At 36.8% G+C, this 25,930-nt stretch overlaps 1 protein-coding gene across 7 annotated transcripts in view; it reads left to right on the plus strand.

Annotated features, from left to right (window-relative positions):
- The window catches only part of RPS6KC1 (ribosomal protein S6 kinase C1), a 229,085-nt gene that overhangs the window by 190,807 nt on the left and 12,348 nt on the right, over window positions 1-25,930 (plus strand). For 6 of the 7 annotated variants that reach the window (XM_082471433.1, XM_082471439.1, XM_082471435.1 and 3 more), the window contains 3 exons: window positions 6,578-6,660; window positions 7,755-7,850; window positions 16,981-17,969. In XM_082471433.1, the coding sequence (XP_082327559.1) occupies window positions 6,578-6,660; window positions 7,755-7,850; window positions 16,981-17,091 (290 nt within the window). In that variant the 3' untranslated portion in view covers window positions 17,092-17,969. Of the gene's footprint in view, window positions 1-6,577; window positions 6,661-7,754; window positions 7,851-16,980; window positions 17,970-25,930 lie in introns of those variants that run through there. The other variant, XM_082471434.1, reaches the window with a different exon arrangement.

The following is a 25,930-nucleotide window of genomic DNA, read 5'->3' on the forward strand; positions in this document are numbered from 1 at the left end:
TGGTCACAAAGCACCGAGCTGGGTGATTCATCTTTATAAAGCTTTATAGGAAGGTTGGTGTTCATTTATAAAGCTTGAGTTTGAGACGCATTTTCTAGCTTTTAAAATTCTCTGTACAATTTCCAGCATAGTTTTAGTATTATCTACAGTTATTTCTGAGTCACGTCTTTGACAAATCCATGTGGCTTAAACTATATAGCCCTAAAAGGCAGGGCCTGGGCCAGTAGATAGTATATGTCATGATCTCAGTAATGCTGGGATCGAATGGTCTTTCCAGTGTCTTTCAGACTTTCTCAAGTCTAAGAGTGTATACTTCGCTTCTTTCCCTTCACTTCTCATACAGATAGAGACATTTTACGGTTTCCTGAGTCCAGGCTTTCTGTTTTTTTGCTCTTTTACTTTTCAGGAGCAAGGCTTATTATAGTACAGTTTTGGGGTCAGATTAACATTATTATTTTTGGCTGTAAGAGGGAGACTTAGTAAACTCTGACTATCATAGGACTATAAAACTCTCTTAGTCTATGTTTTAGCAAGCCCTTTGACAGTATGGGTTACTAAGGCAGCATTATTTTTCTGAGAGGTGTCCTGGCTTGTTGAAGAGTGTTCTATGAGGTGTTAAACATGAGTAAAACAAAGGTAGGCAAGACACATTTTTATCTTGTGGTATCTTTATTATTTTATTTAAACTTGTTTATTCACTTGTGAATTATGATAGTTTGAATCATTAGTATGAATCCATAAAATTCTATATTGTGTTAGAGTATGAGGATTGATAGCGCTAAAATGGGATTTCTAGAATTTTACTAAACTGTTCTCACATATTTGATGTCCTCCAAAAATTTTGGATGAGTTGAAATCTAATCTGGAGCTGATTTTGTGTCTCCATTACATTAAAAGATGGTAACGGTTAGATTTAGTGGCACTGATTCATTTTGCTTGCCACCAGGTCTCTTAGGGAAAGGAAGGGTGGCTGTGTGTGGAAAGGAGAAGAAGGACGAATGTGGAATGCTGGCTCATTTTAGCATAATCCCACTCTTTGGGCATCTTAGGTTAATGGAGGGAGAAGACGTTATGAGAAAGGCTCATGAGTGCTTTTGAAAACACTTTCAGGATCGTAAAATTACAGGTAAAAAGAATGCTAGAGGTCTGGCTGTCCTCATTTTCAGAGAAGCTAAAATATCCAGCCAGGCTCAAACAGTAGCAGAACTAGAGCCCTGTCAATACATCTCTTTGACTCAAAGACAAAAATTCAGGATTCTTCGATATCACTGTCTCTTTTTGAGTTTTTGTGGGAATAATCTGAGGGTTTGTTTGTTTTCTTAGGGAATAGTTTATTTTTCCCCCGATCCCTTTGCTTAATGCTTTATAGCCCTGCTGTCCTTGTGGAGAATAAGGATACTGCTTTACCACCCTGGAAACTGCGAATATAGAATGTAGTGTCAGGGGAAGGGGCATGCATGGGAACTGAATACATTGGGTTTTATAGGGAAAATATTTTGAAAATTGACAAAGCAGTGGAGAATTTATCCTTTAAAATTTTTTTCTGCTTTTTTTCTCACCAGAGATTTAAAAAATTCAAGGTAGGGAGTTTAAAGGGATTTCTCAGCTTTAGTATGTTATACTTTAAAAGAACCCTCACAAATTTATTTGATATTTCTTTATATTCTCTGCTTTTGACTTTGGACACAACATACCTGACTGTTCACCTAGTGTTTGTAGTAGCTATCATGTAGCTTTATATATGAATCAGTACTCTTGGTTTATGCTTAAAATTTTGTATAGATTTTGCAAGTAAAGCAGTTTTAGAGTATTGCTTTTGACAGCCACACAACCTCAGTCTTCTTTTTGGCAATGCAATTTCAAGGTATATCTTTAAAATTTTAATCTAAGAATTATTGATCTATAAGGGATATTGAAAAGACAATCAAAATCTTTCATTCTGATTATTAAAAGAAAGTGAAATTCTATTTTAAAACCCTAAAGAAGAAATTATGTAAGTATCTTCTTCCAGTTGTTCTAATATTTAAGTTTCCTTAGCCGTTTGGAAGTTCTTCTTTGTATCTTATCTAAATATCGAACTCTTTGTTGTAGTTCAGAGTCATCTATTAAAATCAAGCACAGTTGGTCATGATGTCAGTTTCACATTAATTAATGAATCCTTAATATAAAGTCATTTTGAAGTGATTCAAGCTGCGCTGTTAAGGGGATGGATTTAAAACTTGTTCAGTGTCTTTTTCCCAGATTTCCATGAGAAAAAAATTAACCTTTTAGAGTTGCTATCCTTCTTTATTAGCCCAGTCAGATTAAAGATGACATTCAGCCTAGTTGTCTTCAGACTTTCAGAAGCAGTTTTTCTTAGATGGAATCAGTAGTTTCTTTAGGCCCAAGTGCCATTAGAAAGCTTAACCAATGACAGCCAGGAGTGGGGAGGAAAAAGAGAATAAGGGGAGGGGAAAAGAAGCAGGCTGTCAGTGGAAGAAAGAAGAGGGGAAGATCAAGGAAAGATGGGAAAAGAAATGGGGAGTGGATGAAGTAGACTAAGGTTGATGGTGCTAGGGTGTCACCAGCAGTTATATCAGGTGCCACGTGGTGCACCCCGTATCCTGGACCAGAAAGCGAGCCGACTGAAAATGGGAATTAAATTAACTTTAGGGCCTGCTTGGGTCTCTTGCTACTGTCTGTGTTGCCTCACGTTCAGACTGGTGCTTGTCAGACACTGTAGCATCCACATTTGAAGCAGTATGTTGGTCATTATCTACCAGTTAAGGGCTCTGGCAGAAAATTGTGAGGGATTTCAAAGCAGCATAAAAACCAGTGAACCTAGTTCTTAGACCTCCTTAGTTGAGCAAGGTCACAGAAACCAAAAAAGGAATAACACCTTGTCTGTCTCCTGAAGTGCCTCTCAAACTTTTCTACCAAAGTACTTCTGACTGTAGAGGTGACATGAAATGGGGACCTCCGAGACTAATAATATGATCCTGAAGTTTCTTTGAAGTCTTTTTATCTTGCAGATCCATGCAAGGTTTACGTTCTGTTCCATAATGGGTCTGTGTTTCTTTTAATAATAAAACAACATCCTACCGCCTCCCACACATATAAAATTCTTTGATGCTCAGGAGGATGCACTGTGCTTATGGTAGCATCAGAGATCCCCCTCCCCCCACCGCGCGCCCACGCGCACACACGCACGCGCCCGCGCACACTCTCTCTCTCTCTCTCTCTCTCTCTCTCTCTCTCTCTCTCTCTCTCTCGCTCTGACACATTTCACCCCCAGCGCACATTCCCAGCAGTGATATGGGAAGCAGGCACAACGTGTAGCATTTGGTGGTCTAGGCTACACTGGTGACGGCACTTTGGACCTTTTGGTGAATTTGAAAGCTCCCTTTATAAATTATATTAGTCATTGATTACATTGCATAGACTTATCACAATAACCCTTTGCTCAATTCTGACAGGAAACCTTTGTGAGCAGGGGCTTGGGGTGTGGTTCTAGTCTAGAGCTCCTCAGGGCGTGTTATTAGACCCTATAAAACCATCTGATCTTCACAACGTTCTCTGAGCTGACTGGGTCAGGCATTCCTCTTTTCCCTGAACACACAAATACGTATTCTTTCTCCTCCAAAGCCATTCTACCCAAGTAAGTTCTCCGTAAGGATGCTTGGAAATTTTAAATAATTCATGTACAATGTTAAACACGGTTCCTTACATATAGTAAGCAGTCAACGGATCTTAGCTACTGTTTTGTTGTTGCAACTATCATTATTACAGTATGTGCCTACTAGCAACCTTCAGACACGGAAAGTGAGACTTGCAGGTTGCATATTCAAAACAGATGGCTGATCAATAATTTGGGGTCTTGAGTTGTGAACATGTAACACCTTTCTAAAACTAAGGAGTATATACTGCTTGCTTTATGATTAAAGAAAATGACATAACTTAAATTCTTGAGCAAGATATTTAAAAATAAAGCCATTAACTCTGAAAACTGATTTTAGTTTCACATCATTTAGCAATGTGGTGAGTACATAGTGTTCTGTGGAGGAATAGTGCCTAGCAGGGGACCTAGTTTGTACTGCTTATACGTGTTTGAATGAATCTTGATAGGTTGAGACCTCATTATAGAGGCCTGAATATATATACATGCCTGGTTAAGCAAGACATTTGAATGTTATTTAATGTTCAGTGAGAAGCCATTTCAGAATTTCGAACAGGGAAGTGACGTAATCCATTGCCTGCCTAGACTGGAAGGAAATGTGCAAAAGGTTATATTTGATGACAGGGCTATGGTAAATTTCTTCTACTTTTCTGAAGTTTCTAAGAACACACATCCTTTTTAAAGTTTCTGGAGCACACTTCCAAAGGTGATGGTGGCTTTCTGTGGGGAGCTTGGGAATGGGGTTGGGGGCAGTGTATTTGAATCTGGTAGGGGTAACATAAGTACTTTGAATGACAGCCCCCAAGGAATTGTCCTTCAAGAAAATCACTGTTGTAGGGAATCCTTAAGTATCAGAATCGTAGATTATAGAGCTAAATTTAACCTAGAGGTCCTCAGATCTCACCCTCATGTTATGGATGAGATCAAGTGAATTCCTCAAGGCTCTTAACCCAGGACTTCTGATTCCTAGTGCAATGCTGTCTCTAATATACGATACATTAAAGTTGTAGAGGATCGCTTCGTGGCCTTTTGGCTAAGATCAAGTGTAAAGTTGTAGAGGAAACTATAGGCAAACAGACTCTTAGGGAGGACTGGCCTATATAGCTTCATCTTTCCTGCTCCAACAAGCCTGAATGTTTTCATGCCATCTTGCTATACATTTAAAATTGTACCACTTAGATATTCGTGTAGGTTAATAAGTATAAGAATGAAAATAAAAATCTCACCATCCCAGAGGCGAAGCACTAAAACATTTTGTTACATTTTCTCACCAGTCTTTTAAAAATATATGTATTTTTAAAATTAGGATTCTATTGTTTTATAGCTTTATAGTTATTTTTAAATTTAATATATCCAGACATTTACTTACATACCTAAACCTTGCGTGAATACATCATTTAAAATGCTTATGTAGTAATATTTCATTGAATTCATGTGTCAAAACATGTATAATTAAACCTCTATTGTTAGATAGTAAGATAGTTCTCAGTTTTTCAAACAAGCTGCTATTTTATGAATGCAGATGGCTCTCAGAGGATTAGAAGACTTTTGGTCATTCACACAATAATATGAGTTAGTTAAATATCTATGTTTTCTTTTTACCACCTAGCTGAGAACAGCTAAGTTAGAGAATGGAGGTTGTGATTTGGCAGGTAGCGCGATAAGGAGAGGAAAGATGGGTAGGAGCTGGTGTGAAGGGTATAGCTGTACATAGGCCTTGTGAAACCCAGAATACGGTAGGTGCAGGGATAAGGAAGGAGGTTGCTGAAGTGGAGTAAGAGTGGAGTGGCTCTTTTTTTCTTTTTCTGATCCATATGACCTTTGCTTCAAGACTTAAAACTCGAGCTGTGTTACGAGTTTTTTTCGTTCTCCAACACAGTAGATTCACTAAGTATTGGTTAAAAGGCTGGGGCGCCTGAGCACCACTTCCACTTATTATTGTCCACGTTCCAACCTAACTACTTAAAACCTTTTCAACATGATTGTTGTGAGTTTTGGGCTACCTGTAGACAAATAATAAGCGTGTTTTGTCAGTTTAATGGAAATGAAAGGGCAGATATATTCAGGCTTAGTGACTAATTGAATGTCATTAGGAAAGGACAAGAAGACATCAAACATGAATTAAGAGCTAAAAGCCTCAAAAACGGTGAAATGAGGAGTTATTGCTGATTTGTGAAGAAAACTGAAGGATGACACCTGAAAACTCATATTACATTTCAGGAACTTGTGCTGGTGAGAGATAGGGATAACACAGATAAAACTGTAATTTGGAGATATTCTAAAAGCCCTCATCTTAGCCAGTAGTTTCAGTTGTGGCTTAAAACACCATATCTATCTGTACTTCCGAATAGTAAAATGGGTAAATTTGCATTTCACATCCTCCTTCTTTAGTTGAAAACAATTGATTGTTTAGGAGAGGGATCATACTATAGGTCCTAGTTCTGCTTCTGATTTACTATATGACATTGGACAAGGCATTTCACCTCTCTGGTTTCTAGTCTGTAACTCAAAGGATAATTAATACTGGTTTAGATAATTTTTGAAGTTCTTTCTGAAACCTAGAGTCTTTATTTCTAAAACAAAAAATGACCCCTGAGATAGGGTTGGCTGTACATTCTCAAATTTGAAAAATTAAGCAAAATGCTGATCTAGTAGATTCATGTAACTTTTAAGTATAGCATCTTGAAGGTGTCCCTCTATCAACTAAAGAACAAATGTCTCAGTTTAATATATGACTGCATAAAAAAATGCAACCACAGTAGGTGACCAAAAGGATAAGTAACTTTCAGGAATTTTGAAAACCCAGTAGTATTTAGTATGTGCTCTCTCAGCATTAAAAAGGTCACCTTGCTAATACATGTTAATTTTGAGAGTTTAATTGACCTTTGGAATTTTAATATCAACCTTTCTTGGTGTGTTTAGAGGTTGGAGCAATCACGGAAGAAACTGAAGCCTGTGATTGGTGGAGTTTGGGTGCTGTCCTCTTTGAGCTTCTCACTGGCAAGGTAAGCAGTGACCTGGAGGTTTATTAAGTTTATCCAGATGCTACCTTGATTTCAAATTGAGAATATTTAGCCTTTGCCTTTAGTTTTTAGGTCAGGTACTAAGTAAGAAAACCTTGATACCAAAAAGGGGGATGGGCAGAAAAATGCATGTTTATCAAGATTCCAGATTTTTTAAAAAGTTGACTTCTATTACACTGAATAAATTGATGGTAAAATTCTGTTATGTCACACTGTTAGTCCATAACGAGATATAAGACTACACATTCTTTCTCTTCTTTTTCTGTGAGTCAGTTTTAACAGAGTTAAATCTGTAAGGTCTATGTAAGGATTTAAATTCTCTGTATGTTTTAAATACCTGTCTGAAACCAGGAGGGAATTATCATTTTAGAAAATTAATGTAGATATTAAAGGTAGTATTATCTTTTTTCTCAATACTAGAATTTTTCCTGTCCATTCTGGCTTAACAGAGAGTTATTGATCAGAGAGAATTTATACTCTCTGATCAATAACTTTTAAGTAAGATATTTGAGATTAATAGTTAATAGATTTTAATAGAGTATTGTGCAGTTTGCCTCCTGGGATGAAAGCAGAGGAAATGAACAGTCATACCTTTGTAAGTAGTCATCTACCTTAAATATGTAGTTAATACTGAGCGCCTAACATGGTTGTGGAATATACAAGTCACCTATACATACATTTAAACCATAAAGTGCTATACATACATAAAGCATTATTATTAACAAATTTTCAACTTTGAAGGTTTTTAAGAACATTAAAAAATTTGAGATATCAAATCCCATTTTCGTTTTTGGGTATAATGGAAGTTTTTCTATTATGAGGCACTCTCTTCATAACTAAGGGAAAAGGTGAGTGGCCTAAGCTTATGATGTGATTTTGATGACTGCCTGTATTTCAGTTAGAGTTCTGTGGGCTCATAGCCCTTGTCCTAAACTGCTTAGAGGGTACTGTGGTGATTACTGCACCTCCAGTTAAGGTGGTTGTTGAGCTTTCTGTATTTACAGTCCATAAACCCTGTGATGGAACAGAATATGATGTTGTTTGGGATAAGAAGTGTACCTGATTGATTGTTTCAGACTCTGGTTGAGTGCCATCCAGCAGGAATAAATACTCACACTACTTTGAACATGCCAGAATGTGTCTCTGAAGAGGCTCGCTCACTCATTCAACAGGTAATTTAATTGACCTATTGGCCAAGTATATCAACCATGCAAATTAGCAGAGCCCACGGCTCCAAAACCTTAAAGAAATTAGTTTTGGACAAGAAGGACCCTTTACTAATTACAAATTCAGAACTAGTACTGTATATCTTTAGGCTTCTACTATTATCTGAGTATTGGTGATGTCGGAGAGAATAGGTAAAGCTTGTTGGTATTATTTATTTATTTATTTATTTATTTTAAATCCAGGCTAATGTTTAGTCAATTCCATATATCTGTGTAGGTGTGAGATTTAAGTATTGCTTTTAGCTGGTCTGGAGCTGCTCTATTACATTTTGTAACCATATGTGAATGGCTATTTTCTTTTCTTTTCTTTTCTTTTCTTTTTTTTAACTTTTCAAAGAGTTTATTCCTTAGAGCTAGTCTCGAGACAGTATATGGTGAATGGCTATATTTATAAACATAGGAATGGGCTACTTAGGAGAGAAGTGGTAGAAAATCTTGCCAAGTTAGATCACTTGTAGATCCATTCATGGAACTTGAATATTGGTGTCAGTTGGTGTATTTCTGGTGGCTTTGAAGAAAGAGACTATTGATAATTAAAGTTCAGTATCCCAGAGGTAGGCTTGGAACTCTAGTGAGCTCCTTAAATTGATTCGCCATGTGTAAAATGCTCATCTAGCTTTGAAGAGCAAGTTTTGATGAGTACACTGAGGGTTGTTAGCATTGAGGTGTGATAGGCTCACAGCAAATCAGCAAGAATTGTCAGGACTGTGATCCCCTGTGCTTTTGGGAAAATATCAAGGGAAAAGTTATTTGAAAAAGATGAAGAACTAAAATTTTTGTTTAATGAAACATGAATTATTTTTTAAATCAGGGAAAACAAAATTTGTGAAAAAAAAAGAAAGAGAAAAGGGGAGGGGAGAATATATTAAGAAGAGTATTACCTAGTATTCTCTTGAGCAGTGATTTTTGTTCCATTCAACGAATATATGTAAGGCATAGTGTCATAAGCTACAAACTTGAGATTCACAAATAATTATATCACAGATGGATTTAATAAAGGCTATCAGAGAGGTTTAAAAAATACTTTGGCGAGTCAGGATAAAGAGGTGTGATAATTGATGCAATGGTGGTATTAGGAAAGTTTTTGTTAAAGTGTTATTTTTGCAGAGCCTTAGCCAGAATTTTGGCATTGCAAGGTTGGATGTGGGGGAATAACTGGGTGGAATGAAAAGCTTGGACAAAGGCAAGGAAGGAGTCAGAAAGACTCAATTTGGGAAATCAAAAGTTTGGTTTATCTAGAGTACAAGGATGAATATAAGGATGAGTAATAGTAAGTAGATGAGAATGGAAAGAGAAGTTGGGGCTCTCTTATCATGAACACCAGGGGAGAATGATAGTATTTAACTCAGTAAAAAATTGAGATTTGGAGTTTTTGTGCACAAGAGTGAAAGGCTCAGAGTCGTGCTTCAGGAAGATTAATTTGCCCAGAGTATGTAAAGTCTAAAGAAACATAATCAGGTTGGAAATAGTGAGATGAGAGTACCCTGAGCACTTTGTAAAAGGATTAAGAGGTAATGCAAAGACACATAAAACATTTCATTCTAATGGGCAAAAAGGACAACTCCTCGTTTGATTTCATATTCTTTGTTGTGGCACAGCAAGGTAAATTCAAAGTATTTTTTTGGCTATTAATTTAAGGAAGGCTAGCAACTGCTATTTTTTGTTTCTCTTTCTTAAAGAAGTAGTCGTTATTATATAATATTGAGAATAGAATTCCCCACATTAATTAATAAAGGTCTGTTGCTCCTGTCTATCAGAATTTATGTTGTAAAGGAGTCTGAGCTTAAGATATGTTAAGTTCCCAAATACAGATATGTATAGCTTATATAGTTAAAGCAGCATTCTGTCATTGGCCTGCCTAAGGAAACTACCACTCATGTTGAGGAAACATCATCAGGAAAGGGAAAAGGGGTCTCTTGGCATGATTAGCAATTTGTCATTTTGACTTTCCTCTTCCACTACCTCATGGTTCATAAAGGTTATTTTAAAAAATCACAAAATGATTTATGTGGAAAGAATTATTCCACTTTGAGGAGATTTTCCCCTCTTTGGTCTTTTCAGCTCCTTGCTTTCTTCCTAGATTTCATAATTCCCTGTACCCATGGTTTAGTCATCTCAGTCCAAGTGAATGGTGCTAAAGTAAACATAGTTACATTTTAAATGCAGTTTTAAAAAAAGATATTAACATTTTACAGATCCTCAGAGCATGGATGTTTGTACTTCACAGTGTACATTTAGTTCTTTGTGACATAATCGCTTTGTCAGTTGAAAGATATTATATGAGAAAAAGACCTTCAAAACAAATTTCTGTGCCTCCAATGCTCAGCTTTATTGCCTATTCTTTAGGAAAAAGGAGGTTGGCAGTGACTGTCTTGGTTTTGCCACTGGCTGACACATTCTTTTAGCAATAGAATCTTTGTGTGATCTCTCAGAAGGCCTGGGAGAGTATTTAAAATGGCAGGATAAGCAAGACAGTCATGGGTAAACAATTATACTTTTGCCTATAGATTTACACTTGCAAAATTATAGAAGAGTCCATGAACTAAGGTAAATTGACTTTAGTAAAAGTCAAAATATGAACTTTTATTGGAATTTCATAATGAGGTCATGTTTTGGAAAGAATGGGGGTGGGAAAGCCAATTTTAACAAGAAAGAAAGAACTTATATGTTTATATGTTTCCTGAAATATTAAAAAACATGCTATAGTTATAGTTAATTCTTACCAATGTTTGATATTTTAGATTTGTATTCAAATGTTTAATGCCTTCCACATTTCAGTCAGTGGGCGTGACTTGTCTGATTTTGAAAATGGATTTGATATGTTTAGGATGTGCTTATGCTGTTTGTTTTATAGTAGCAGCTTTTCTCTTAACACAGTTTAGCAACTTCTAATATAAAAATTCTTTGAGCAGTTCACTTTGATAAAAAGTAGTCATTTTGAATGCTAGATACAGTAATTTCAAGTGAAAAGACTGTGAGTACAGTCTTTTGAAGTATATGCTTCATTCCCCTTGTGGATTTGGTGATATCAAAGTGAAGTAATAGATTCTTGGCATTTGCAGATCACGCACTCATAAAGCAGTGTAATGTTGTGATTAAGAGCGGGGATTCTGGAGACTGAGTACCTGAATTCAGATCATATCCTTGCTACCTACTACCTATATGATCTTAAACAAGTTATTTAATTTCTCTGAGTCTCTGTTCTCTCATCTATAAAACAGAGATATTTATAGTAGCTATTCATAGAGTTGTTGTGAGTTCAATGAATTAACCTATGTTAAGCAATTAGAATAATGCCTGGCACACAGTAAGTGTCACATAAATGTTTTGTATTATTATTATTGATAGGGCAGCATTGAAAGCTCACGACATGTAGTAATTTATAATTTGATGAAGCATATAGTTGGATTATAGTATAGGGCTGCTAACATGAGAGTGAGGCAACTGCTGGTGATACAGGTTGAAGAGGTCTAAAAAGTAGTGGATTGGCACATAATAGGAAATCAACTGATGCTTTTATATAAATAATTAATTATTAGTGAATAGTAGAAAAATAGAAATAAAGGAAAAAGAAGAAATAAAAGTTTAGGTTTGATTTGAATAGTGGGATTTCCTATAGGTATAGAACCATTAATGTAATCATCCAAATATTTCAGTTGCAGTTGACTAAATTCTGTGGAAAAAATTATATGCTATAGGAATATTCTCAAATTTGAATGGCTATAGCCATATGAGAAATATGGAAACTTCTCTTCTCAAAAAAAGAAATTATAAAGTTGGACAGAATTGGCAAAAATAACCATCTTTGTGCTCTGGAAATTGATCAAAGGGATGCAACAATCTGGAAAGTACTTATGCTTGAAAAATAGCTGAACTTTGGGAAAGAATTGTGGGACTCTGTGGCATTCTTGCCTGGGGCTACTTGCATTCTCTCTTCCCTGCTTGGTCAGGTGTGAAGGTTCTCCCAGGTTGGCGTAGGCCATGAAGACCAGCACTGAGGCTGTATGCATGTGCAGGGAAAGATCTCAGTGGAAAGTAAAAACCAGGACAGACTTGAAAGTGGCCTAAATTTTGAATATGTTCTCCTGCCCATTGGCATAGGATGGAAGCTTCAGTAGCTAAGGTATTTGAATGCAACCCCTTTTCAGTCACTGGTTGACCACTAAGCTATGCAGACACAGTGGTGACCCTTAGGAAACCAAGCTTAAAAAAGGAAAACTTAAAACTTTTTTCTTAAAAAAGAAAAAAAAATGAGCAGAGATATCAACCTCTGCTTGTTACAGTGGGGTGGGGGAAGCAGATTTACAGATCTAGCTGAACAAGTTATCAAACAAAGAATAAACCAACCAACAACAATTGATAACAGTCTTCTTGAGAAAAAAATAAGACTCCAGAATCACTAAAATATATTATCTAAAATGTCTCATTTTCAGCAAAATATTGTAAGATATCCACAGAAACAAGATAGTATGACCCACAGGCAGGGAAAAAAACAGTCAATAGAAATTACTCTGAGTGTCCCCAGATTTTTGGATTTAATAAAGACTTCAAAGCAGTTATTATAAATATGTTCAAAGAATTAAAGGAAATCATGTATAAAGAATTAAAGGAAAATAAAACAATACTGAATCAACAAATAGAGATTCTCAATAAGGAGATAGAAATTACATTAAAAGGAAAAAAAGAACCAAATAGAAATTCTCAAGTTGAAAATTACAATAATTGAAGTGAAGAATTAAGTAGGGGAAAAAAAATTCACTGGAGCGTCTCAACATGATAGTAAATTATTCAATCTGAAAAACAGATTAAAAAATTTGAAGAAAAATGAACAGGGATAAAGAGACCTGTAAGATGATATTAAATATACCAATATAATGCGAGTTCCAAAAAGAGGACATAGGGAAAGGGGCAGCAAAAAATGTTTAAGAAACAATGTCTGAAAACATCCTAAATTTGATGAAGAACATTGAAATGCATCCAAGAAGCTTAGTGGACCTTATGTGGAAGAATACAAAGAGATCCACATAGAGATATTGTAGTCCAATTGTTGAAAGACAAAAACAAAGAGGAAAATTTTGAAAGGAGCCAAAGAAAAACAACTCATTGTATCCAAGGGAACATTGATGTCTGACTTCTCATCAAAAACAATGGAAGACAGAAGACAGTGGAATGACATATTTAAAGTGTTGAAAGGAAGTAACTGTCAGCCAAGAATTCTATATCCAGCAAAATTATCCTTCAAAAATGAAAATGAAATTAAGAAATTTCCAAGTAAAGACAGAGAATTCATCGTTAGCAGACCTGTCTTACAAGAAATAATACAAGAAGTCCTTCGGCTAAAAGTTACCAGATAGTGACTCAAATTCATAGGAGGAAATGAAAAGTGCTGGAATGATAAATATGAGTTAATAGAAAACACTAAATATGTTTTTTCTCATTTCTCTGCTCAACTTCTTTCAAAAGACATAAGGCTGTACAAAGCAATACTTGTAACACTGTGCTTGTAGGTTTATAATGTATATAGATGTAACATATAGTATTTAATGACAGTAGAAGACAAAGGAGGACAGAAGGAATGGAACTATAGTGGAGCAAAATTTCTGCATGTCACTGGAATTAATCTGAAGTAGACTGTGATAAATTAAGAAGCATAATCTTGACAGCAACCACTAAAAAAAAATAGTAAAGGAAAATTAATAGAGGAACTGAAATAGTACAGTAAGAAGTATTTGACACAGAAGAAGGCAGTAAAGGGGAATGAAAAAAGACAGTAGACGTAGAAAACAAGTAGCAAATTAGCAAACGTAAACCCACCATGTCAATAATTACATTCAGTGTGAATGTCTAAACATGCCAAACAAAAGGCAAAGATTGTTCACTGGATAAAAAAGAGTTCCAACTATCTGTGTGCAATAGACACACTTCAATTAAAAACACAAATAGGTTGAAAGAAAAAGGGTGGGAAAAGATAAACCATGCAAACAGTGACCATAAGAGAGGTGAAGTGGTTTTATTAAATATCAGAGAAAATAGATGTGGAGACAAGAGAATTACCAGGGACTAAGATGTTTTATAATGATGAGAGGATCAATACATAGAAAGATATAACAATTATAAATGTATATGCTCTAATAACAGCTTCAAAACATATGAAGCAAAGTCTGATTGAATTGAAGGAAATAATAGATAATCCAATAATAATAAATGGAGGCTTCAATACCCCATTCTTGATAATTAATAGAAAATCAGCAAGGATATAGAGAAGACTTGAACAACATTATCAAACAACTCTGACATATATAGAACAATGATTGCAGAATACAGTCTTATCACATGCACATGGAACATTCCCCATGATAGATCATTCGCTATGCCATAAAACAACTTTCAGTATTTAAAAGGATTGAAATTATACAGCATACTCTGACCATGGCAACTTTTTATTAGAAATCATCAACAGAAAGAGATCTGGTGAATCCATACCAGATATTTGGATATTAAACGACACACTTCTAAATAACCTGAGTCAAAGAAGAAATGCCAAGAGAAGCCAGAAATTGTTTTTAATGGAATGAAAACAAACACATGATATATCAAAATTTATAGGATGCAGCTACATCAGTTCTTGGGGAAAATTTATGGCTTTAGACATCTGTATAGCAAAAGAATGGTCTCACATAAAAATCTCACCTTGTAACTGAGGAAGGTAGAAAAAGAAACTGTGAAAAGCAAAGTAAGTCCAAAGCAAGCAGAAGAAAGAAAGCAAGCAGAAATCAATGAAAGAGAAAATCTTCATTGGATAGAAGAGAAAAATAAGAGAAAAATTAAATCACAAGTTGGTTCTTTGAAAAGATCAGCAAAATTGGGAAACCTTTAGCTGACTTCAAAATGAATATGAAAAGGCAAGGGACCTAGAGTATCCAAAACAATTTTGAAAGAGAACAAAGAAGGAGTACTTACACTCCCAATTTCCAGTCAGTATAAAGCCACAGTAACTACTTAATTATTGTGGTATTAGAGCAAAGATAGGCAATATAGATCAATGGAATGGAATTGAGAGTTCAGAAATAAACTGTTACATTTATGGTCAATTGATTTTCAGTAAAGGTGCCAAGATAATTCGATGATGAAAAAATAATCTTTTCAACAAATGGTGCTGGGAAAATCAAATATTCACATGCTAAAACCAAAATGAACTAAGACCCTTAATTCATATCATATGCAAAAATTAACTCAAAATAGCTCATAAACCTGTATGTGGGAGCTAAAACTGTAAAATCGTAGGAAAAAAATTGGAGAAAATCTTCATGACCTTGGGTTAGGAAAAGAATTATTAGATATGACACCAAAACATGATCCATAAAAGAAAAAAAAATGGTAAAGTGGGCTTCATTAAAATTAAAAACTTTTGCATTTCAAAAGATACCAGTAAAAGAATGAAAAGACAAGCCACAGACTGGGACAAAATATATGCACATCATGCAACTGATAAAAGATTTGTTTTCAGAATGTGTAAAGAACCTTTTAACGCAGTAAGCAGACAGCTCAGTATAAAAATGGGCAAAGGTTCACCAAGGAGGCTATATAAATGGCTAAGAAGGATATGAAAAGATGCTCACCATCATTAGTCATTAGGGAATATAAATTAAAACCATAATAAGATACCACTAATACCCACTAGAAGGGCTGTAATGAAAAAGATAGTATCAATTATCGATGAGGGTGTAGAGAAACTGGAACTCTCATGCATTGCTGGCGGGAACATAAAATGGTACAGATACTTTAGAAAAGTTTGGTAGTTTCTTGAAAAGCTAAACATAAACTTAAGACAAGACCCACCAGTCCCACTCCTAGGAATGTCCTTAAGAGAAATGAAAATATGTGTCAGCAGGAAGTCATATATACTATTAATTATAGCCATAACCTGGAAAGTCCATATGTCCATTAACTGGTGAATATATTAACAAAATGTGTTATATCCAAATAGTGGAATGCTGTTCAGAAGTAAAAAGGAACAGACTGTTGATACGTGCTACAACACGGATGAATCTCAAAAACATTATGCTAAGTGAAAGAAGGCAGCTGCAAAAGACAACATATTTTTATGATTTCATTTATACGAAATATCCAGAAAGGGCAAGTTTATAGAGATAGGAAACAAATCAGTGGTTGCCTAGGGCTGGAGACGGAAATGCGGATTAACTGCAGACAGGATGAGGAAACTTTTTAGGGTGATGAAAGTGTTCTAAAACTGGATTGTGGTGAAAGTTGCACAACTCTTTAAATTTACTAAGAATCATTAAGTTGTACAATTACAACAGATAAATTTTATGCTGTATAAATTATCCCTCAGTAAAGCTGTTAAAACAAAAATTTGGGGATGCATGAATGTCTTAAGACACATTCTTTCAGTATGCCCAGGGTCGTCTATAATTGTATATGACTACTTTTATTTTCCCACACTTAACAATCCTATTGCGTGTAACATTTATTAACTTATTTTATACCTGATTCCTATTAGTGAAGAAGTCGAAACACGTTTCACTCATTGTATCAAATTGTTCCATGTGAGTCAGCTATTTCAAAGAAAGCAATTCTGGAATATGAATTGGCTTATTCAGACCTTAGGTAAAGTTTAGACCCGGTGCATATATAATTCACTAGGGGTTGAAAGACTTATTGTGCCTCCCAAACTTTCTCATCATGAAAGGAGTAACTGGATCTCTCAGAATTTGGTGCAATATCTAATTAATGTCATAATTGTACTTTTGGAGTAGGAAATTGATAGGTGTAACTATCCTATTGTACTATATGAGGATGAGAAACAAAGTGAGTTACTCAAGGTCATATTTCAAATCAGTTGAAAAGTCATAAATTCAGATATGTTCCCCACCACCCCACAGCTAGAGTGGTATCATAGACATAATTCCCTTTCAAGGAAATATAGTCAGTTGGCTGTCAGTCAAGTCCATTTGTTACTGGGGTTGAATTTAGAAGTTCTTTCCTTTCATATATTTTTCTTTTCCTTTGATTCTTTAGTTGGATTCCCACTATTCACTAAATCCTTCTTTTTTAGCTCTTACAGTTCAACCCTGTGGAGCGTCTTGGTGCTGGAGTTGCTGGTGTTGAAGATATCAAATCTCATCCATTTTTTACCCCTGTGGATTGGGCAGAACTAATGAGATGAACATAATGCAGGGTTCTCTGCACACGTTCTGATCTTCTCTATGACAGGCGTCTCCAGCACAGAGGTAGCTCTGCCTTACACTCAGTTATGGGGCACCAAGCATTGGGATGAAGATCTTTAGAGGAAATGGAGAAAGAAAAAGCCTGAGAGAGAACAATTCCTTTACAGTTACTGTCTGGACAAGATATTGGCTACATTTGCAAGGGGCTGTTATGTACAAACCTTTAACTGAGGTGTGATCTTTATTTTATCTGCATTTAGTGTTGCAGGTGAGTTGTAAACTCAACTAAAAGAGGAATGCCCTTCAAGACCTTCCTCTGATATGAAGCTCCAAGTGTAGAATGAAGTGTTACTTGAAAGGAGGACCTTTACATGGCAGCTGACAGTGCTTTCCGCTAACCAAGATTGGTTTAATATGATCAAATTAATATTTGCTGAATAATATACTAAAAGTGCTTCATGAATAATGTCATCTATGGAGCTTAAAAAGTGAGAAAAAAAGAATATACACATCATGTCTGATAGGAAAACTGAACCACGATGCTATATAATTAATGTATGTCGAATATGGTCCCATAGTCATTCTTTCTGAAGTCCACGTGAGAAGAAAACACTTCATGTTGTCAACTTTGTACTTTGTTGGTTGATACTACTAACAGAAGGGTTCATATGAACACTCTCTCTCTCTCTCTCTCTCTCTCTCTTCATCTTTATTTTTTCACTTTCTACACCCTTTGTCTATTCTGTCATATTCTGTTCTTCCTACCCCTATTAATACATATGCAACAAAAAAGGGAAGGGAGTATTTATTTCCCTAAATTGTATCAACTTAATAAGAACTAAAGAATCATGTAAAATAAACGTGGTAAAAATTTAAATCTCTCTTTCATTTAATTGCTTAAGATTTTTTTTCTTTTTTTCAAAGGCCTCTCTTCCTTTCATTTTGGAATGTTAGCAATTTCTGCTTCTTATTATGCTTGACTTCATTTTAGTTTTTTGGCTTAGTATCCTAAGAACCAAAGGATCTCATCTAAATGGGATTGAATGGCAATCCTCTTTTATTATGTATTGACAGGATTTCCAGATTTGACCTCCTAATCTACTTGACGTTGTATAGAAAGAACATGAGTATTTATACATCTCCCAACACTTGTATTCGTTATTTCTTTCTGTTGCTAAGATAGCTCCTGTAGTCATGCATTGTTTACAACAATTTACAAAATTTGTAAGTTAATGTCTGCTTTTTAAACTTTATCCAAAGAAGAAAGAATAAGTCACCATTTTCAAGTTAGGAGCCACAACATAATGAAAGTTTTCTGTATGTTTTAATTCTTTGTATTTTTGAGATCTGTGTGAGAGCCTATCCCTACTCCAAGAGCATCTGTACAGCTTCCAGCTGCCATTGGCCAGGTCTGCCCATCAAATTAAATGGAAGCAGAAAATGCTTTAGTGGCACAAAGGAAATGTGCAAGCATTTTTGCTTTTTCTATTATCCTACTCCCCCATTTTCCTTTTTGGTCCCCTTATAACCTGAACCCCAGCTGAAGTGCTGCAACAACACTGGGATGGGGAGCAGGTCAGCAGGATCATAGCTCAGTCAAGATGACATCACTCCCTGGAACTGGATTTCAACTCACCAGCCCCCTGGCCTCATAACAGGAACTCATGCAGGTGAGACACAAGAATGACTTCCTGTGTAGGACTAGTAGGAAATCTGTAAGTAGTTAGAGCTGGCCATTACAGAGCTTCCTTCCAGAAGTGCCCTATGACATGAAAGTAGGACTTCACAGCTAAGGTGAAGCTCCCAGCCCTACCACATGATTTGGGTCCCTTGGATTCAAAGGGCAGTGTTAACAGATGGTTGCTGTGTTAGTGTGTTGACAGAATTCCACTGCTTCAGTTTCTCTCTCTCTCTCTCTCTCTCTCTCTCTCTCTCTCTGTGTTTGGAATTGTGCTTAATGTAAATACATCATTCATAATCATGGTGGACATGAATTATATTAGTAATAAACACACAGGATAAATAGCTTTGGGGTGATGGACCCAAGTCTGTGTTTGCTTTTTTTTTTTTTGAAAAGCTTTTTCTTTTTTAAAATTTATTTATTTATTTATTTATTTTTGGCTGCACTGGGTCTTCGTTGCTGCACGTGGGCTTTCTCTAGTTGAGAGCGCAGGCTCAGTAGTTGTGGCGCACGGGCCCAGTTGCTCCACGGCATGTGGGATCTTCCTGGACCAGGGCTCGAACCTATGTCTCCTGCATTGGCAGGTGGACTCTCAACCACTGCACCACCAGGGAAGCCCCTAGTCTGTTTTTACTTGATGATGTATATTAGAAATATCAAAATCAGAGAAGAACTTACCACTTAGTATTTCTCATTTGATTTTTTAAACTTGTTTTTATTTTTTTCTCATCTGATTTTTTTATTGTAGTAAAATTTACATAACATAAAATTTACCATTTTAACCACTTTTAAGTATACAATTCAGTGGCATTAAGTATATTCACATTTTTCCCAACCATTACCACTATGCATTTCAGAACTTTTTAATCATCCCAAACTGAAACTCTTTACCCATTAAACAATAACTTCCCATTCTTCCTCCCCCTAGCCCCTAGTAACCACTATTCTACTTTCTGTATGAATTTGACTCTTCTTGGTCTCTCACAGAAGTGGAATCATATAATATCTGTTCTTTTATGTCTGGCTTATTTTATTTGGTATAACGTTTTCAAGGTTCACCCATACTGTAGCCTATATCAGAATTTCATTCCTTTTTAAGGCTGAATAATATTCCATGGTATGTGTATATCACATTTTGTTTAGCCATTCATCAGTCAATGGACATTTGGGCATTTCTACCTTTTGGCTGTCGTAAACAATGTCCTTAAGAACGTTGATGTTCAAACATCTGTTTGAGTCCTTGCTCTCTTTTGATTTTATACTTTTATATGAAAGTACCAGTGTCCTTGACTGTTATGTTACTATGTTCTCTATAGGAGAGCTTTACCAGTGGGTCGCCAATAACTTGGTGTAATGCCACCTATCTTCAGGCAAGGCATGAAAATCTACCATTTCTGTTTCACAGAAGGGTAAGTTAAGCTCCCTAAGAGTAAAAAAGAATGCCGTGATTCTAGCGGTTTGTTTTAACTATGATATGATTAATACTTTTTTGGAACATATATCCTTTCGACTTACTTGTTGTAATAACTGACCTCCTGTTAACATACTTAAACTTGCCTTTTAAACCTTTTTAAACAGCTATATTTCCTGTTGTGTTTTGATGCTCAGGCTTTTCCTACCCTATCTTATTTCAGAGTCATTGTGAACCAAGATTGAGTTTGGCTTTTATATAGTGCATTTAATGAAGAATTTAAAATCTATAAATAATATTCATGCTATGACCAGTAACATTATGTTAGGACCCTACACATAGTATGCCTTAGTTGAATTCACTTGTTCATAATTTATGACTCTAAATAGAGAGAAATCTGACTATAGCACTGAAAGATTCTTTGCCTCTCAGGGGGCCCTTTCTAGCATCTTTACTGGACTCACTTAGGGATTACTTTATAGCAAAGGCCAAGGCATAAGATGCATTATCTTTCTTCTTAGAGTAGTTGATTTAACCTTTGGTATTTCTAAATGCTCTGGGTAATGAATGAAGCCTCGTATTTCAAGTTCTTTCTCTGAGGATTGTGGAATATAATAGAAAGTCTTAGTCTTTTAAAACTATAAAACTATATAAAACACTATACCAGTGTTATCTGGTCCTGTCTCTGTAACTAACTGGCCTTTTCTTTTAACTTTAATCAAATAACAATATTCTAGACCTGTTCCCTCACCTATAGAATGAAAAGGTAGTTGAGTTCTAAGCTTCCCAAGTATACGGTGGCCTTTCTCTTTTTCAGAGTGAACTAATTTGATAAACCAACATTGTAAAAATACAAGGTTAATGAAAATCTTAAATTGGTACTTAACTGTTTTCTTATAATTGTTTTTTTTAGTAATCCCAGATACTTGGGTTACTGCCATTTACCCACTCAGTAGCATAGCCCTTAGTGGTTATGTGGCTATAAAAATTTAAAATAGATTGAAATATTAAAAGACTATTTCTCAGTCAGCTCTACGCTGGAAAAGGAGAGTTGAAAGTCCAGATAGAAGTACACAGAGGTGAAAGGAGGGTAGGACACACCTACATTTATTCACTTCTTAGACCTTTCTCAACAACCGTGGTGGTTTTCCTACCCCCATTGCCCTCATCTATCATATTTTATGTGTTTATTTGACTCAATTATTGGGCAGGCATAATCAGAGTACAAAATTGATACTTTCTGTTCCTATTTAATGTAGAACATTAACCTCTACCAGTCTAGGTAATTTGGACTTTTAAGTATTTGATGTCTACTCAGCTCATTTTAAGGATTTCATATCAAGTCCTCATGTTGAAGGGTTACTAAATGGCAAAAGCTGTGAAGTCAGCTATTTCTAAGTAAAGTTGTAAACTTAGTAGCCGTAGGGAAATGGGAAGCAAAGTACTACAGGTTTTTGTGACTCGGCATCACTTATTCTCTCAAGGACAGTAAATAGGAAACCGGAGAACAAGTTTCCTTTTTTAGGAAGATTTACAATAGTGGTGATATGTAGTCAGATGGCATAGCATTGTATTTTTTGTCCCTATCACATGACTTCTTCCCTTGATCCAGGGATCTATCTCAGGGAGAAATAGCGGCAGAGAAAATGTGTGGAGGTGTAAGAGAGAAAGTGAGTGTTACTCTAGGAAAGTGAAGCAGGATACTTGTCAGGCGTGTTGGCCCAGGTATCTGGAGCAATAGAGAGCGTGTTTTTTTGAGCTAGATTTAAAGTGCTATTCTTTGTTCTTCCCCTAGCAAGAGTTAGGCAGAAACTGAAACTGTTCCTCCTATCCCAGGAAAAAAGATGCTGAACTAACTTTTTGGAAAGAATTAAGTGACACGCTTATCCAGAGTTGGTTCTAGCTCTGCTTTCTTGCAGAAGACAGCTGGTGAGTGTCTACGAAGAGCTGCTTTCATTCCTTTGGGCAGGAAAACCTCTTATTGAATGGGGTAAGGAAGAATGGCAAATGAACCAGCTTTTAGTCACACTTAGAGATGCTGGCATCCTGCTTTTGTAAGTCTCAAAAAATTTTCATATCAAAAAGGTAACTCTTCTGGGAATGTTGATCAAATTCCTCCTAAAGCTAATCCACAAGGCAGGAGTTTGACCAGCCCCACCCAAAGAGGCAAATGTCAAAGGGGATTTGACAAATGTAAAGGGATTTGAGCCTGTTTCAGTGCCCAAATAATGACTGCAGTGTGATGTTGCCCTTATCATATGGGAGACAGACATGAAATTGACTCAGTTGTGACATAGATAGAAAATAAGAAGAAAAGGTGGTGTAGTGCTGGCAAAACAAAAAATCTATACAACTGTTCAGTCTGGGTTGTTCTGGAAAGAAAATGTGTTAGATATTTGAAGGATCTGTCTTCAGCAAAAACATTCTAAATGCCTAAGAAAACTATAAAACTGAACATGTCCCCTCCCTGTGCTCTCCTACTCTTTTCTCATTCTTCTCCGTCTTCCTCTCTTCATCGCCTCTTCATCTACCCACCCTGCCTCCTATGGGTTTCTCTGGTCACTGAACAAAAGACATGGTACCTGTCTTCAAGGATCTTATAAAACTCGGGAAATAAAGCATAAATAATAAGTAGGGCAGAATGTTGTGTTGCAGGGTACAAATAGAGTACGGTGAGCATACAGAGGAGAGATCCGAGGAACTGCAGGAAGGCTTCCTGTATTGGAACAAAACCTTGACCTCTGAATGGTATTTTTAAACATAAGGGCTTTTCTTTTTTCCAGATTTTGTTTGGGAAGAAGGAAAGTTTCCAGTGGAACAAAAAACAGTTGTATACAAAGGCATGGCGCTGGAAAAACGTAAAGCTGGGCGTATTGTGTTTGGACTGGTGCATAGGCATATGAATTTGAAGGGTGGGTTGGGGCCAGATTAAATGCCACGTGGACATTTGGACTTCGTTCTCTAAGTTGTAGGGGACTTTAGAGAGATGACATTACTGCAGCCTGCTGTTAAAAAGGTAACTTTAGGGTTAGAATGGAGAATAATATTGGAGAGAAAGTGATAAGAGGCAGAGAGATCAGTTAGGAGTCACTGCAGAAATTCAGGCAAGAGATAAAGTCCTAAGTTGAGGAGATAGAATACAAAAGAGGGGTAAAATACCGTCCTCTCATCCATGTCTCTCAGGTGTAGAGTTTCCCTATCAGATAATTGCTTTCCTTTTTTCATGAAGCCAGTTTATACTAGGAGATACCGATTTGTTGTTTGTAAAATCACCTCCAAGGAATCACCAGAGAGACAAACCAGGAGAGCTTCTACACGTTTCCCGCGTTGGTTGATAACGGTGTTTACTATTCTGAGCTTAAAACCCCTGGGTCCCATCTCACTTTCTTTCATCATTTTGTGCCACTTCTTCCCACCTTTTAAACAGTTGGCTTTGCTTTCTATTTGGCTGGTGTTCTGCTCTTGCTCTTAGAAGGCATTGCGTCCTGTCAGGTGATTGCTCTCCCCTCTGACTACCTGTAGCTTAGCTTAGTGGGCCTTAAAAAAAATGATTCCAATCTGGGTCAAGGAAATACAGCGATTTTTACTTTTCTTGTGACTTTAAGTTTGAAATTACTCTCCCCAAAAAAAGTTTTAGGGAAGTGAAAAAAAAGGGGTTCCCAAACCATCAACATTAGCATCACCTGGGAACTTGTTAGAAAAGCATATTCTTGAACTCTATTCCAAATCTACTGAATCAGAATTCTGGGGGCTGGCACAGCAATCTGTTTTATTTAGCAAGCCCTTCCAGGTGATTCTGATGCATGATCAAGTTTGAGAACCACTGTCTTAGTTTAACGTCAGTTTATTGCCTCTGCTTTGTATGAACATAAACATCCTGTGGTGTGTGTTTTGAGTTTGAAGACATTTCCCAACACTTAGCGTATTTCCCAGAAGGCTGGCCCAAGCAGTTTTTGCATAAATGGGAACAGATGACAAGAGAAGATAGATAATGAGGACAACAAGGAGGAAGGGAAAAGGCAAGGGGAATAGCCAGTTGGATAAAGAAAACATCAGAGGAGGGGGCAAAGGGAGGCATACATAGTGGGGAGTGATTCTGTCCCCCCAAAGAGACTCAGCCACTTCTGTCATAGTTACTAGATTCAAATGACTCATCCATTTAGAAGTAGAATAAGCATTATAGTCATAATTCTTTTCATTACTTGTTGTATACTGCTGGGTTGTTTGCTCATTCTTAAGCAGAGCCACAGTGGAAATTTAGTATTTAGTCCCTGCGTTGTTCAAAATCTGAATGTAAAGAATCTAAACCAAGTTTGAGAAAGATGCCAGAATGTTCTCATCTCATTCTGAAGGGTAGCAGAGCTGCTCAGTGTTCTCTTTAGAACTGAGGGACTTAGTTTGGGATGCTTTCTCGGTAGACTTGGTTTGGCCTGTTGAAAATGGGCACCAAGCTTCACAGGAGTCAAGTAAAATGTATGAAATGTTCCCTGAAGGCTTTGTGTGTGTGTGTGTGTTGGCGGGGGGGAAATGTGGGTGACCCACTCTTTTCCTATTTTTCACTTTAAATTAAGGCTCTTTTGTTTATAAGGTACCAAGGTTATTAGATGAGATGATTAATAAAGTATATTTTGACCAAATATATATTGACCTCTCATGAGCATGTGCAAGATGTTTAGATAATTTCATGTTTTCAGTAGGTGGGGTTTCAGTGTTGGCAGTGGCTTCATGTGTCTCTGTGTTCTTGCTATGTCTGGACTCAGCCTCAATAGTAATGTGCTATCCTTCTTAAAAATGACACTATTTCTTTCTTTTTTTGGTTATCTATTTTATTTTAACATCTTTATTGGAGTATAATTGCTTTACAATGGTGTGTTAGTTTCTGCTGTATAACAAAGTGAATCAGCTATACGTATACATACATCCCCATATCTCCTCCCTCTTGCGTCTCCCTCCCACCCTCCCTATCCCCCAAAATGACACTATTTCTTAAGCCGCCATTGATAGGACGTGCTTTGCACAAGTCTTTTCACTGGTAGACAGAGGTTCCCCCAACACCTGCTTCTCCCCGCTGATTATGAGCAGAGGCACACCACACGATTCTGGTTAGGGAATACAGTATCTGGTGAACAGAAAAAAGCCTCTGTGCCCCTGAGAGAAGCAGCCCTCCTGCTGGTAAGCGTCCTCTGGGGCTGTTTCCCCGAGTCTTATGGCCGCAGAGGCCCGACTCTTCCCACCGTGTCGTCACTCTCTCATTCGCTTGCTCCTCTAACCTGTGTTTCAAGTGTAAGGCCCTGAGCAACTCCCGACAAGCGTGATGTGGGTAAAGGGGGTGCTGGATAGAATTTGGTATTTTGAGAAAGAAGATCTGCTGCCTGCTTTTTATTCTCTCACCTCTCACTTCAAACCCTAAACTTTCCTCATTCAACTCACCCCTCCGGGTCATACCTCCACCTAACGTGACTCCAGCAGGACCTGAAAGTTCACTCAGGCTCGTATTACCCTAGCATCAAAGGCCACTTCAAGGCAAAGGGCTTCTTTTTGCCTGCACCTTGTTCCTGTGATCAAAACACCCCCATCACACCTTTCTTGACTGTAAGGATCCCCTGAAGATTGCCAGTCTGGATCTCGCCCTGGCCATTTCTTTGGCCTTTCTGACGCTGGTCAGCCTTGGCACTCAGAAAGCAGAAAGCGACAGCCCTCCTGACGTTGCCACTCTCTATCCCTCTGCTGCAGACTGAAGCCCTGT

Source organism: Balaenoptera physalus (genome assembly GCF_965194825.1).
Source record: "Balaenoptera physalus genome assembly, chromosome: 1".
Lineage (NCBI taxonomy): Eukaryota > Metazoa > Chordata > Mammalia > Artiodactyla > Balaenopteridae > Balaenoptera > Balaenoptera physalus.